This window comes from Cygnus olor, chromosome 3, assembly GCF_009769625.2.
Source record: "Cygnus olor isolate bCygOlo1 chromosome 3, bCygOlo1.pri.v2, whole genome shotgun sequence".
Classification (NCBI taxonomy): domain Eukaryota; kingdom Metazoa; phylum Chordata; class Aves; order Anseriformes; family Anatidae; genus Cygnus; species Cygnus olor.
The window spans coordinates 49,433,420-49,449,602 of NC_049171.1; the positions used below are offsets into that span (position 1 = coordinate 49,433,420).

At 37.2% G+C, this 16,183-nt stretch overlaps 1 protein-coding gene across 1 annotated transcript in view; it reads right to left on the minus strand.

The window, feature by feature from the left end:
- CDK19 (cyclin dependent kinase 19) overlaps positions 1-16,183 on the minus strand; it is a 126,741-nt gene that overhangs the window by 75,872 nt on the left and 34,686 nt on the right. Inside the window, 1 exon segment of the mRNA XM_040553089.1 lies at positions 3,137-3,250. Within this exon segment, the coding sequence (XP_040409023.1) occupies positions 3,137-3,250 (114 nt within the window).

Consider the following 16,183-nt stretch of genomic DNA (forward strand, 5'->3'; position numbering starts at 1 on the left):
TGTTTCTCTGGCTGTGAACATCTGAAGCTTTCAGACAATCAAAGCATATAGCAAAGGTGTGAGACTGAAGCAAATTATCAAGAGTTAAGAAAGGATGTGGCCCATAACGTATAAGGTATTCAGTAACAGCTGCAGCCATGCACCTTTATAAACCTTCTGTCAGATGTTTCCTTTACACATAGTGAGGTACAAGCTAAGGAATCTTGCATTTAATTCATAGCATAAGCATATGTAAGCAGTGATGACAGTGTAGACAATACGCTCTAAGTTAGCATATGTGGCACATTCAATATCCCAAAGAACTTTACTAGTTGAGGCTAATAGCCCAGAAAAATCACAAGGAAACCATCTGTGGGTTACACTGAGAATTTTGGTAATAAAAATAAACACAAGGTATAAATCAATTCGTCAAAAGATCTACTAAATTCTTAGCCATTCTGCACTGTAATCTCATGAATGATTACACATTGCTTTGTATAACGTAACTTGAGAGGTGATGAAGGAAAAATCTGTGGTAGGTTTAGCAGTCAAACTGTGTATGTTTGTAGGCAACAACAACACTAAGTCTTCATCAATACCTGTCAAAACTAGTTCTAATAAGCATAAGCTTTCTTCATCCCCTGGTAACGATATCAACAGGAATTACAGCAAGTTATAAAGTATGTTGCTATCTTAATTCAAACTTCAGATTTGAGCAGTCTGATCCTTGAAAATTAAATGCAAAGTTAAAAAAAAGTTGTTGCTCACCATAAAAGAACTTTTTAATAAGCTTAATTGGCACCATCACTTTTCCTCATTAGAATGGGACAGTTTTTTTCAGCATTACAAAACGAACAGAAAAAGATAGCATCTAGTACAGTTTATTCATCTCTTGCCAAATGTTTCCAGTACAGAAGCAGAAAATGTAACAATTTTAATTAATCTGATGTTTATAAGTAATGAGCGTTTACTCCTCTCATTGAAGCCAGTAAGAGTTACTAAAGCCGGGCAGCTTTGAACATGGACGATTCCCATGCTTAAAGACAAATCTTGGTAAGTAACTCTAAGATACCTACATTTAAAACTGTTTGGCTTTGGGAATCCATGTTTCTCTAGAAATGGTACATCTATCAAAACTTAAATCCTACACTGATACCCACGATAAACAAACTTACTTTGTTTTTAAGTAGTGCTGGGGGAGCACATGGTGCAAACCAGTAACAAAACGTGCCAATCCCCTAGCACAATTTCTACCCCAAACTGCTGAAAGGGCACAAGCTGTAAAGCACAGGAAATGCAAAACACAACACAACACAGACAGAATGACAAGTGGTTGTTATTACTGAAATGCGTTACAAAATAAGTGGATTTTTAGGAGGTTTTTGAAGGAGGATAGTGAAGGATCTTTACGTACGTTAATTGGGAGGCTGTTCCATGTGTAGGAGGCAGCGTGGAAAAAGACACAAAGTTGGGAGTGAGCAAAAGAGACAAAAGGGGAATCAAGAGTGATGCTTGGGAAGTGCTGACGGTAAAGGAAATGAGGACCAAGGTTAAGCCAGAACCAAGGGTGCCTTGAATATGGCTAATTTTATGCAAAGGAGGAAAAAGAATTCCTGTAAAGGCTAAAGAAGCAAGGAAACGTGGGCAATTATACAGGAAAGGAAAAATGATTTGTGTTGTATGTCCCATAGAAAAAAAAGTGTTAGGAAGTAGGAGACCAGTTCACATCAAATAACTAGTACAACAAACATTCAATCTCAAAAAATGGAAAAGAATTAACTTCACAGAGATTATGACCAATACCCAGCCAAATGTAACAAGTGGTAAGAACATCAGACCGCAGTGAGTCTTTATCTAAAGCGTTAAATGATGTGAAAAATCACCATGTAGTGTAAAAAGCACATGCCCAACTAAATTCAAATGGAAAAGTTTAGAAAAAGGTGTTTTAAACAAGTCACTCAATGTAGCAGTAAAATGTGTTTGTTGTTGTTGGTCTTTAAGATGAGTAAACCCAGCTGACGCACAAATAATTTCTATCCATACAGGGTTTTATCTGCTGCATTTCTATTCATCTTCACTGTCACCAGTTGTGAGAAATACACAAACTCTGTGTACACTGAAATTTGATGAAGAAACTAAAATACAAAGCTGCTGCCGTACAAGAAAAATCCAATATTTTTAAGCATAAGAAGGGGCTGAAATGTCATTAATTGTTCTGAGCCAAAAATATCTGTTTGCATGGTCTAAGTTTGTCTTCCAGATACATTTTTGTGTCATTTACAAGTGCACATTCTCTTGAACAAAAATGAGCAACCACTATCATTATTAATAGCAACTTGTGTATTACTGAAGCCTTTTGAAAAAGCATTATCAATATTAATATTACCACCTTCTCTCCTTCACAGTACTATCAAAGGAAGAACAAACATATTAGTTACTCTTAGTGTCTGATACCTTTTGGGTTTAAATTCTAACCCAGGTCCAAGCAACTCACTTCTTTGAAAGGTTTGAAAGGTTTAGAGCTTGAGTATTTGTATCTGAGTCAGCTCATGCTGTCATTCATGTCCACCCGTACAATAGATTAATCGAATCCTATCACATTTTGCTGGAAATTTACAGACATCCAAGTCTCCACTCCTCTTCAATATAGTGACAGCATGTCAGTAGGCCCAATCAACAGTGCTTAGTTTCTTTTCTTATTTTCATTCCACTCATTCTGCCAGAAATTCACCATTCAGAATTACATGATTGAATGTTGGTCACTTCCACTGTATCTCAGTGAGAGAGAACTCAGTGAAGTAGTTCCTGTCCCTCTTTTTTTTTTTTTTTGGCAAAACTGTAGGGAAAAGAAAATATTAAATGCACTTCCAACCCCTATTTTGCAAGGTTTAATTTAGGAATACTCTCTTTAACTCCAATTAAATGTTAAAAGAATTGTTTTAGCTTCAAAATGAAGTTGACATTTAAAAAAAAAATCTACAGAGCTTTTTGCATGTTTTAAAGGAAAGATCAAGTATGCTAAGAACAGGATGTCAGTTAGACCCTTAATTACAGAGCAAGAAATTTAGGCATCTGTGTTACATGAAGGTACACCACACATACTTCAGTTTGTTCAAGCTTATATTACACTATCTCAAATGCTCAGGGAAATCTGTACTTACCCAAAGTCATGCTCAGCATAATCAAACAGCAGCCAAACCTTTCTGTCACTGTGAGAAAGGAAAACCTTCTGTAACGCAATCACGTTAGGGTGCTTCAACTCTCGTAAAAGCTGCAAAGAAATAGACAAGCTCGCATTATTTCTATGCTTGTTAAAAAATAAAAAAACAATAATGGTGTCTTACCACAACTAAACAACTAAACAGGCCCTAGAAGAAAAGGTGCCACTGACTCAATACCTTGTCTCTAAAATGTTAAAATTAGGAGGATACAAATAGCCTCCATAGTATGGGCTTGTTGCTCTGCAAGCACAAGTTGACCATCACTACCCACATTGCTCTCTTCCCAGCTTATCCCATCTGTCCCACTCACCCTCAGCTTCCATCTTAAAGATATGTTATACAGTTCTCTTATCAAAAGTAAATGTCAGAATTTAAAAACGCCAAAGTGAAGCTTGTGCAGCTTGCCAGTTCTTCATGTAACAGTCCAGTTCCTGATTACCACACAATTCCTGTATTACCTATCATTTTTTGCATTGCATTCCTGCCTCACTCGCCTAGAAGTCAATGAGGTTCTTGTTTTCAGTACATAAGGGTGTTTTCAGAGGAAAGTTTATCAAAACTGTTTTTAATGGTTCTTTCAACTACTCTCCTATAACCCAGAAATAAATCCAAGCTTATTTTTGCTTGCCAGATTAAACTAGGTCTCGTGATTACTACACTCATAATTAGAGAGCACATTAAAGCACACACTGCTGCTGAAGTCATGGCTCTGACAGATTAAATCAGTCCTCAGAGGGACCTAGGAAGAAGTATTTCCAAAATATTTCCATGGAATCTTTTTTTTTGGAGACACTGTCTTCCCAAAAATGATTGATCACTTCTGTTTTATCTGAAATTGCTTGCATCTGCAGCACTACTATATAAATTGCCAAGCATCCATTTCAAATGGCTAAACAGTAAATAGAGTATGTTACAATGCACATCTGAGAGACCAGTCTACCCTTTTCTCCACAGAGAAAGTCTTCGTCTTCAGACGTTTATTTCATGGGAAAAATAAGGAAAAGCTTATTATAAATTATACTGTCCTTTGGCTATACAGATATCTGCCCAAGACAAGAGATCTGACAAGATCTTCTAAAGAACATTAAAACTGTTTAAATCTATTCCACTTTCCACAGATGAATTATTTAAATATTTCTTCTACCATGCAGGAAATCTTCTTTGTTTCCCTCATCTCCCTAACACCAAGGACTTCTAGCTCTGAAGAAGTTTCCTGCCTAACAAAGTGATCAGTAGTCATTCCCAGGTATCACTAATATGATGCAGTAAAAAATGTTATCACCTAACAAATAGTAACATTACTTCTCAGAATTATAAGCTACCAAAAACTCAGAGATAAATTGCAGCTCTTCAACATGTACCACAACATATTGCCATATTTCCTTGTTTATAATACTAAAAATATTTCCAGGTAGGGATTTGATGTGATGCTTCTGCCTTTTATGTAATTTAGTAAAATATTATAGAAGGTGATTTTATTATTATTATTAGTTTTTTCTTAAAGACACTGTTAGCAGCAATACTGATATAAAATAATTTCAAGTTTTCAAATCGTAAATGAGACAAAGTAAAGCATTCTCTCAGAATAACAAAAACTTTGCAGGAAGAAACAGCCAAAGAGCATCCAGTTCCATATTGAATGGCAGCATAATAGAGGAGTTAACAGAAATACTATGTACAGCATAAGAACAAAACAAATGCCAAAGTATTCTGCATTAACTGAAAGGTGCCATACAAAAAGGGGAGAGGCAGCGTATATTCTGTAGTTCTAAGCAACAACACTGCCCAAGCCAGTCTGAACAGAGGACTTTTAGGCAGCAGTGGTCACCTACCAGAACAGCCTGATTAATAAGCAAAGCCTGAAACCTTTCCTTTTCGTGAAAGTCATGAAAAAGGAGGATGCTTTCATATTAACAAAAGTGGTAAGTTTCTTATCCACAGCAATGATATGTGCTCATTTAAAAGGAGTAGATTATTTTAATGCATCTTTCGATTCACCTCAGATAAAACATCTTTATTTAAACAGAATTTTTCAGAGTCAAGCTCCTATTGATTTCTACGAAAAGCATGGGGAAAATACATTAGTTTTATGTTACACATGTTGAGCTTCTACAAGATTTTCTGTATGAGACCTGAAGTTGAAGAACAGAATACTGTAAGGCCAAAGAAAGCAAAGCAAACATATTACGTGTGTCTTTAGCTACTGAATGACAGTTTACAGTTGCAGTCAGATATGGAAAGAGTTTTCACCAAATTGGCAAAGTCTGCTTATGCACATTACAGACACTCTCTGCCTGCCTGCTTTCTAAGTCTGCTCTGCTCTGAAAGCAAATTAAGACTCCTAAAGAATTTCGAGAGGCTACCTAATAATTTTTTCCAAGTCATATTGTAAATGAGCATATTAAAAGCAAAAATATTATTTTTAAAGTTGCAATCTAAAACACTATGAGATGTTCCCAAAGCTTTGATCATAGGGGTTACACCAGCCTTATAAATAAAGACATATTTTTTCCTCAAGAGAAGCAGTTACAAAGCAAAACACTTCACAGGCATAAATGCTTACCAAAACATCTATTAACAGTCATACTTAATGGAATATTTATAATTTAACACAGAACATTCATAGAATTGATTGCCTGACCTTAAATCATTCTGTAGTTATATTAAACACCAACAAATATTAAAAACTAGACCAAAACCTTGTCAAATCACCTTGTTCTATCTAGAAGTATGTAACAGAAAATAGCCGTAAGTTATTATCAAGAATATATAAGGTTGTTACCTACACTGTGCTCCAAGAGATGAACAAATACATTAAGTAAGGAGAAAGTCAACTCAGTTTTTGTGTTAGTCTCATATTTCTATCTTAAATGAATGCTTTAGTGATTACCATGGATAGTCATTTTGGAAGTTCTTTTGTAGTTTTAGAGAATAACAGACCTTTATACATTCATCTTCTGAGCCACAACCTTAACATAACAGCAGGCCAAAGGAAATTTCATGTAAAACTTAAAACTTCAAGTGGAAAAACAGTTTTTCAAGGCTTTGTTGCATTCTGGCCATCAGGAACATCGGTCCCAGAGCAGCCAGTGCATTACCAGCAGAAGCCAGACCAAAGAAACAGTGGCTTTGAAGTCCAACACACTGGGTCAAGAACACTAACTCTGTTTTAGCTAAACTGGGTTTGCAATCATGCTAGATGCCGACTGGAAGAGATCAAAAACTACAGCTTAGGGTAAAAGCATGAGTCATGAACAGAAATGTTAGAGAGAGATGCCTGAAAATCATCCCCTCTAGAGATGGACTGCAGCAGAAGTGAGGGTGGCCACAGGGACCGAACTGATGTTACTCGTGGGTGTTTAGAGAGTGAAGGTGAGGAGAATGATTCAAGAAGCACTGGGAAGACATGTTGGGCAGAACCAAAAAGCACAGCCATGGAAATCAGCATGTCTGAGACAACTGTTTCAATGGCAGGTATTGATCTAAGATTTAGCTGTATGAAATCAGAGACTTTGGAAACAGTAATTTCATTACAGCTGACTGGTAGAAGCCAATAATGTGAAACACAAGGATGTATTTAAAGCTATTTATATCTTATTTGTATCAACTACATACCCTAATGACTTCCATGTTTAATTTGAATTTTGTCAAAACATTTACCTGCTACGCCAACCATTGAATTGTGTCATCATTATTTTGTGACTAACTGGCTTTGTAAGCATGTGTTGCTTTAAAGGAAGCCAGGGTAACATCTAGTTCTTCAGTTACCCCTACTCTTGAAAAGAACAGCCTAACTCACCTCACATCAGATTTGCCACTTTTGCTTTCCTGTCAGGTTCTGCTCTGACAGGAAGGGGCTGCCTTTTGCCTTCGTACAGGTTGAGAATTAAACCCACCCGAAGTTCTTGAATGAGGGAACAGAAGTCATTTCTAAATACATTATCCAAACAGGAGATACAAGGCAGAAAAGAAAAAAAAAAAAGATATTTGGAAGACTACAGTTAGGTAAAATTGCAGCCTAGGGGCCCTCTAATGGCTCTCCTTGTAGTTTCACCCCTCCAATACTCACTTTATGAGCTGACACATGCCAACATGTCTAACAGCTAAGTCATGCACCCTTTCTCTGAAATGGCTATATGTCATTTCTTCACCATAAACACACTTCACAAATGTGCATTTTAGTTACACCTAAAATCCCAAGACAACTTCAGAGCCACAGTAAATCATTCTCTACAGCTTTTCTGCACCACGGATTGCTGTATAAACTTTAAACACATAAACTGGATTAAAGAAACAGAATACCATTTTTCTTGGGTCTTGTGCAGAAGTAAATCAGCTTGGAGATTTGATTAATTCAAGTCTAACACCAGAAAGAAGACACTAATACACTGTTCTAGTACTTGAAAGACTGCAGTGCACCTGATGCACCTTAATACAAGGCAACAACCAGAACACAAAATGGATCTGCAACTGCTAAGTGAACAGAGCATCTTATTTCAGTAGTTCTTCAGCTTATTGTTCCTCCTCTACAATTTAATTGCCATTATACCCACCTTAGAGTAAAATGCTAATAAGAACCTGCCTCTCAGGAGACTTACAGCACCCTTCTCTCTTGGTAACAGCACACAAAGCAGTTTACGCAGAAAGTAATTGAGAAAGACATAGTTTGCACTGTCAACATCCTGAGCAATGCTGACTATCCTGTACAGTACCTTTCTTGCCCTTATTAGATACTTATTATTATTAATTTGAATTATTACTTTTTTTTATATTCTTCTGGTCAAGAGAACTGACCATGCAACTTTGCTTGTCACAGTTCCTAGCTGATGTCATGGTCACCAATTTTAAAATGCTGCATTTGGATAGCCCAAATAGTATGAAACAGCTTGCAGGATTCCTGGCAGCTACACAGTGTACGTAGAACTGGTGGTCATTTCTTCTGCTATTTGATGTCTTTTTCCCTAGGGACATTCATCATTTCCCTCACAAGTGAATGTCTCTTATAGCAGAGGAGGGGTGGAGGCCACAATGGGAAAGCCTGCCATGTTGGAGAAAACATTAAGTTGGCAACAGAACTTGTACAAAAGCATAAAGGGCTGGAAATCCAAGCTGTCAGGGGTCAGGCAGAGTTGGACTTTGCGTGGAAAGTCAAACAGAAAAGATTGTCTAGCCAGGGAGAGCAAGAGAGCACGCAAGCACAAGAATAAAAAAAAAGTTAGAGGGATTATCTTGTTAAAAGACAAAATAAGTAACCAAATTAAAAACTCTTCTGTGATATAGTTTTGAAATACTATACGTAGTTTTTAACTATGCTCAAATATCTCCTCATCCACACACACACAGATTAACTCACCCTTATATAGGGAAAGGGTGATTAAAGGAGCATACAGTCCATCCCTCAACAGGAAGCTTGCTCAATTACTGTAACAAATCAACTATTGAAAGGAAATAAGATTGATATCCACTAAAATACAAAGGCGTAAGCACCAAAGACGAAAGACATAATTATACTAAATGGCAACAATGGTTGGAGAACAAACAGATACAACTGATAACAGATAAATTTACCCTGAAAGATGGCATCTCATAAATATGAAGGCTCAGGAACAGCTTCTCAACAGCAGAGGAAATGGCATATCTCATTTGCAGCTCGATCATCATAGGAAATTCATTACCTGATGAATTTGATTTAACAGTCCGCCACTAGATTCAGTGACGCAATGTCTGTGTAGTACTGTGTTTTTATAGAGGCTTTCATGAAAGTGGTTTTGGTGGGGTTTTATTGTTGACACCTCCAGCAGATAAAAAAAAAAGTACCAACAGCCAGCTCCTACAGTAATTTGTTTTAAACTCTTTGAACTTAGCCTACAAATTGTCTATCGCCACAGCGTACAAGTAATGGTTGCATGACTAGCAGCTAGGAAGTCTCTTGCTCTTTGAGGTATAGAAAGTTCTGCTATTTTTCCCCAAATTAAAAAAACTTCTGTGAGAAGGATGGAGGAGAGTTATGCTCTTAATACTGTAAACAAAATGATCAATTATGAAGGCGTTTAGCACCTTCAAAAATAGTCAGACCGTACATTCCTCAAGGAAATAACTCACAAATGTTTTTCACCATTGGATAAATAATGCTTTCTAGCTACCACCTACCAAACTGGAGTGAAAACAGACACTTTCAACTCACTGTGAAGGTAAACTAAGAAAAACCAGAGAAAATGCGAAGACAAATACTGCTTTCAACATTTACACCAGTAAATCTTGCCATAAACATGTATTTCTGTGTCAGTGAAGACAAAACTCATAATCACCTTCAGAAACGCATTCTGAGGTCAGATCATCTCATCTAAGACGTGTTCACGTCTTCCACAAAGTTTACTCTGGCCTTTTGATCTACTTAGTTAATCTGTTCAGGAACATCCTTGGTAGTTTCTTTCACGGAAATTCAATGGGCAATACATTGACCTGCTTCCAAGGTTAGAAGCAAGACCTTAGACTGGCAGAGATGTGGATCCAAGCCATCACAGGAAAGACCAAAGCATAAGCCTGATGGCTCACAAAAGACAGTTGGACGTTGCAGAATTTTAAAGCCACCTACTTGTGTGATGAATATATTCAAAGCCTCTTAGGTCACTGAAATTTACAGGCTGGATCGGGCTTTGAGCAACCTGATCTAGTGGGAAGTGTCCCTGCCCTCAAAAGTAGGGGGTGGGGAGGAATTATATGGTCTTTAAGATCCCTTTCAACCCAAACCATTCTGACTCTACGATAAATTGGTTTTAAGTTGAAGTTCAGATTTTCAAAGGAACAAAGATCATCATTTCACTTCCACAGAGGCTCTTTAAAAATTCCAGCCTGTTCCTATGCCATTAATCAAGACTCCATCCTTTCCTCCCTGTTATTAATATTATTCTTTTCACATAGACCCTCTGATGCCTATTACCATATTGAATTCACGTTGCAGCTTTTCCCTCGGGGAGGTAATACAGGCATCTCTCAAAATAAAAAAATAAAACCAAGCATCCATTTTTATTTAACTTGTAAGAACCACCCTTTGTTAACTTTAACAAGGGTGCTACAGATCCCAAAATTATCAGGCAAGAAGAAAAAAAAGAGGGGTGATTATCAGGCACAAGAAAGAAAAAAAAGAGGGGAACAGGGACAGCGTGCCACATTAAAAAACTACTCAAAATCCAGCTTTGTTTAGCAACCCAATTGATTCTTAAGCTTGGGATTTTCCAGTCTGGATTCCCTTTTCTAGCTGGGAAAATTCCATCTCCAGAGCTACTGCACAGCTGAAGTTAAAAAAAAAAGTCTTTACTCAGTCATGACTTCAAACCAAACTGGTGCAGAGGTTCATTTACCAGCCCATACAGCCGTAAGTGCCTGTGGCAGGCACACATATAGGAGGTCTGACAAAAAGTTGTGGGCAACATATACAAATGGATATGCAAACGGGGGGAAAAAAAGGAAAAAACAGAAAAACTGCCAAAGGAACTCGAGGAGAACGCTCTGCTTCAGAGGGGAGATATCCTCTGTATGCTGGTCCGTTTATCCCTACCCATAGATAGCCACTGGCACACAAATACAAGGTGGGTAGGCAGACTGAAATGCCAAAAATACAACTGGCATTCTTACATGAACTGCTATGAGTTCTGCCTCAGTGTACAAGGCAGACTTTGCATGAAAATTGACAAGCTAAAGTATCCTAAAGCATGACTTTAAGCTGACTCTTGTTCGCTCTAATTCTCCTGTTTTACCCCAAGCAGATCCTTGAAGCATCCCCCCAAGTCTGCTTTACACTTCCTTCAACCTTTTCCTTCCACACTCCCATCCATCTAAATCAAGCAGCCCCTGAGCTGCTGGGACTCCAAACTTCCACAAGAGAAGGAGAAAGAAAATTCTAAAAAATAAATACAGAAAGACATTGAAGAAAATTCTAGCCAGTAACTCACCAAATGTCAGGACAGGAAGAGGACAAAAAAGCTGTCACACCCTGCTCCTATGACAAGGATCAAGAAAGTATTTATAGAATAATATTTTCATTTCAGGAGCTCAAAATGGTCTGGCATGGCTAAATAACATTATTCAGAAACAAAAGCTTGGCAAAAGACTTTTCCAAAATATTACATTTTAACTAATATAAATGAATAGAAACTAGAGTAACTACATTTTGAATTCTTGAGGTTCCCAGAAAAAAAAATTAACTAACTTCAGCCTTTTGCTTTAAGAACATATGAAGAAATACTATTCTTTCCATTTCTCGGTAACCAATACAGTATAACATGGCATGGACTTTCAAATAGAAAGAAAGGACTATTATAAAATTACACCTAAAAAAGGAAACTTTATTTTTAATACACCTATGTAAGGAAATGCTGACATAAAAATCATACGATGGTAACTTGGCTCCAATACATAGATTATGTATATAATATATTTTCATGGCTTTGCTATGAAATAAAACACATCTAAACGAATATTAAATATCTGCCTCTGAAAAAAACAAGTTTCCTTTATGATGTGTCAAATATATTAATTTGAGGCTCAAGAAATACATTATTTCAAGACATTATTTCAAGAACCAGCTTAGTTAAATCAACTGAGTGCAAATTTGCATTTTTGGACCAGAGGGAAGAAGAAAGGCACATTTTAAATGGAACCTCTGGTTCTTTTTTCTATTTTTGTTTTGTTTTTAAATCAGATGCCATGCTCTCTCTTCTCTTACAAGATTGGCTTTTTAGTCAAACTTGGTCAGCCTGCCACAGAGTTAACAACCATTTTCCTTCCAATGGAAAGGTATAGAGAAATTTAAGCTCTCTATCTCTTCTCTACAGAAGATTTTTCTCCTCAGTTGGCGTACAGCAAAATGGAAGAACACTCATCCATTCAGATTATACCAACAAATAAACTGAAGTCATCTAGAGAAAGTAAACTGCTGAAAAGCCATACAGATTATTTATCATTTCTGAAGATTTTCAGATATTTTCAGATTTTTGGATTTGCTTTTCAGTTAATTAGAAGAAATTCTTCTGTTACTGAAAAGAGAAAGGACTTTCCCATCAACATAACGAAGATCCTTAAACCTAAAGCCATCTAAGATCAGTCTTTATAATGAGGGGGAGGAAAAAAAACACTTTGCTAATGTACCTTTAAAATTCAGAGGTACATAATTCCACAAACCTAAACATTCAGTCTGGGTTTTTAAACTGCAATTAGCCTACACTTAAAGTGCTTATTCTAATGGTTCTGCACTTTTCAGATTCCTGACAACCTCTGCTCTTGCACTGTATCTCACTAAGATAAACGAGGCCAGCAACTGATGTTTTCCAAAACACCTATAGAAGGTCAATGAACAAGATCAGACACCAATTATGATCAATTTTCAATTTTTCTAGGAAGGTTTTCCTCTCAAAAGGATTTACAAAAGAAACATTAATAAATCAGAATAAGAGGAATAGCATTTCTGCTTTTGTAAGTTTATAGAAAAAAATGTTTGTTCAAACCTACATGTGACAACTAGTACTTTTTGACAGTAATACACCCAAAGCTACAAGACTGATACTGAGTTAACTGTTCATGACAGCCCAGTTTGGGTTCCTAAAAGCTTGCAAGCAAAACTAAGGGAGGTGTGGGTGAAACGTCCCAAACATTTTAATGTATATAAGTGGAGCAAAAGAGTGGTGAAAAATTATGGTTGTCCAACCTGAACTCAATTAATTACGGCATCGCAGCAATGCATCTTTCAAGAGGCAATACATCTCTAACCTATGCCAAGGATTGGATAGTGACTGCAATATTATCCTGAAAATTCACATCTTAAAGAGAAAATGCATTTGATTTCCTGCAGAAAAGAAATACATATAATGCCACTGACTCATTATATATGTGGACCAGACAATAGAGAGATGTTCTCACTGTCTAAACTATACTTACTGTAAAAGGTTACCTATCCATGGACCTCAACTTGGCTGTATCTCGCAGTTGTACATACCAAGTAACTAGACATCTAAACGTAGATTTATACAAGTTTATCAGCAATATTCATCAAACTTGTGCAGCTTCAAAGACTGCTGAACACATTTAAAATAGCAACAGTAGAAGAAAACAGTTTTGTCCTACAGTCTACAATGGGATACTTAAAATATACGCTGCGCCCCTATATCCAAAATCTCAGCCAAAGCCACCTGTAAAATCCAATCTACAAGGGGCTCTCCCAGACTAGACAAAGCAAATTATGCTCAGTAACAAAATGGCTGGGAGACCGCCAGCACCTCCTCTTAATCTGACAACTCAGCAACCAAAGCACTCCCACAAAGGGGAAACCTGGGTTCAATTTTCTTCTCTCCTTCACTGCTCTGTTGAATGAAAGGACACAGTGGCTGGAAGGACATAGCTCAAGTGCTTAAGACTTCATGACAATACTTCCCAGAAAAGGGAGGTGACTCCCTGCAGCTTGAAGGAAGGTAGCCCAGCCCTGGAAAGGCCATGAAATGTTGCACACATAATGTAACTTAAACCCTGGTAGCAAAATGACACACCTCCTCAACTGTGCATGCTGAATGGTATGAATCCATCTCCAGAATTTAGTTCTGCCCCTGCTTTGTAAAGGACAAGTGTATTACTCAAGGTCAAAGAGCAGGCTACTGGGGAGTACTGTCACTGAAAACAATTATTTCTCAGATACAAAAACACACGGGAATGTAAATTAGGTGGTATGATTAGGAAATGGGCCAACAATAATTTTCCAATACTACACGAAAAAGGCAGTCTCATAATACAAAGTATTAATTCAACACTCACCTACGATTCAGAACTGTCTGAAAATTTGTGATGGCTTTATTTCATATCCACTGGTTGCACGCTAGGTCAGTATCTGCTATCTCGCATAAACCCAGCATAAAGCCCATGATTAATGCTCTAAGAAACTAAAAAGAAATGAAATCAAGTGTTGGTGCCCCATCTGGATCAAAGACTGATGGGTGACCCAGCAACGCAACGGCAATCTCCAGGTAGCGTACACTTCTGCCGGGTTCTACTTCCATGATGTAGAATCATAGAAATAGTAGATGTTTCAGGAAGAAATAAAAAAATCTTGGTTACTTAAGTAAGTTTTCATTGATAGTATTACGTAGCATAAATATCATGTATTTTTGTTCTTCAGGGTTAAAAGAAAAAAATTACATTCTTACAGATAGAGAGAAAAAAGAAAAAAAGGGGAAAAAAAGGAAAAGAAAAACTGATAGTTATTCTTCATACATACTCCAGACTGGGATGCAGAAGTTTAGATATATCATTTATAGTTCGAGTCATCATTAAATGGAAAATTAAATCAGAGCTATGAATTCGAAACATATAAAGTACGTTAAACCTGTGTTCCTTACGTGAATCAAGTTAAAGCTCCTTTAGCTCTGAATGACAGCATCCATTAAAGTTTGATGTACTTGAACTGATCTGCCTAATGTCTTACCTCTTGTTAAGCAAGCTAATAGACAAGCCCACAGTTGCAAATATAAATTCAGTTTAGCACCATGCTCACAGTGAGAAACTCGCCTGCAGACTTGAGGAGAGAATATTTTGGGGGTCTTGACTTCCTTTCATTAATTTGGGTCTGTTTAAAATGGCAAAAAATTTGCACACAGTTTTACTATCAGGTTTCTTGTTTGCTGTTCAGGATAACACTCATTTGAGAATATTACTCTTTCAGAGCTTTTATTCAAGAATTATAGAAGTGATTAGTCTGTTGACAGTTATTTACAAGAAACTCAGCATTTCGCTCTGGAAGCACAAGGCTAGAATGTTCTTTGAGTTTATTAACACAATTACCCATTAGATTTGTTATGCTTTTGCCCACAGGTTTTCACTTCTTACCCAAATCTTCGACAACCTTTTAGACACACGTTAGATAAAACCAATGCGTGAAGCAAGCTAAAACAAGATGTTCACTGGCTGTCTCCCAAGTCATTAAACGCCTACCACAAGATTCCTCTCATACTCTCAGGATCAGACTGCAACTGGAAAAAAAAAATCCGTTTGTAATCTAAAGTCTGCTATTTCCTCATTCTTCAATTAAATATGAAAAGTTCTTCGATGAGGCGGTAAACGCGGCAAAAAAGTAAATACTGATAAATTCGGGAAGGCTTAAAAGGTGGCTAAATGCAATTCACAAAATTCAGTAAGCAGAGATGAAAATATAAACAACGTATTTAAATATGATCTTATGGCAACCCATAAGGACTCAAAACAATGCCAGTTTTCTGGAATAGATTTTGAAACAACAGTAGGTAATAAGATGAAGAAACTAGTAACTGACTAGTATTTACCACCATGACAGCATTCAATCTTGCACTGAATATAACCTCTCTCTACAGTAACTTCTGCTGCAAAGAAATGGGTACTGAACTGACTTCTTGCCCAAGGCAGCAAAAGCAATGCAGTGCTGAAAAAACATACCGTGAACACTCATGTTAGACTTTCTTCCTGGGAACCAAGAGCAAATACTTTCCCAGATATTATGCAGAAATGAGTAATTGGAAGAAGTCATTCTTGAGACCTACAACAGACCCGGTATATCTCATTAAGCGTGCAACGAGCAGTACCAAATAACATTTTTATAATGCCAACCAAAACGACGGGAGTTCATTTCTCTGCACCTTCCTTCTGGAATAACAACTTCAGACTGCCTGGAGAAAAAGAAATGAATCTTTCAGAAATTAGTAAAGTTTCTTACGCAATTATGCCATAACCCACTACTAAATCCCTGAGACTATGGCAGGCCTCCTGCCTTTTTGCTACCTCTAACTTGGCCAAATGAATTGTTTGGGCTGAAGTTTTCCAGCCCGGGTGCTAGTGAACATCTGATTGTTCGCAGAAGCCATTTACGAGCACACCATTGAGGACAAAATATGCAGTGCATGCGTGTTCTTACTCAAAGAAAGAAAAGCTGCTATACTTGACTCAGACTCGAGATTAGTTTTGAGTCTGCT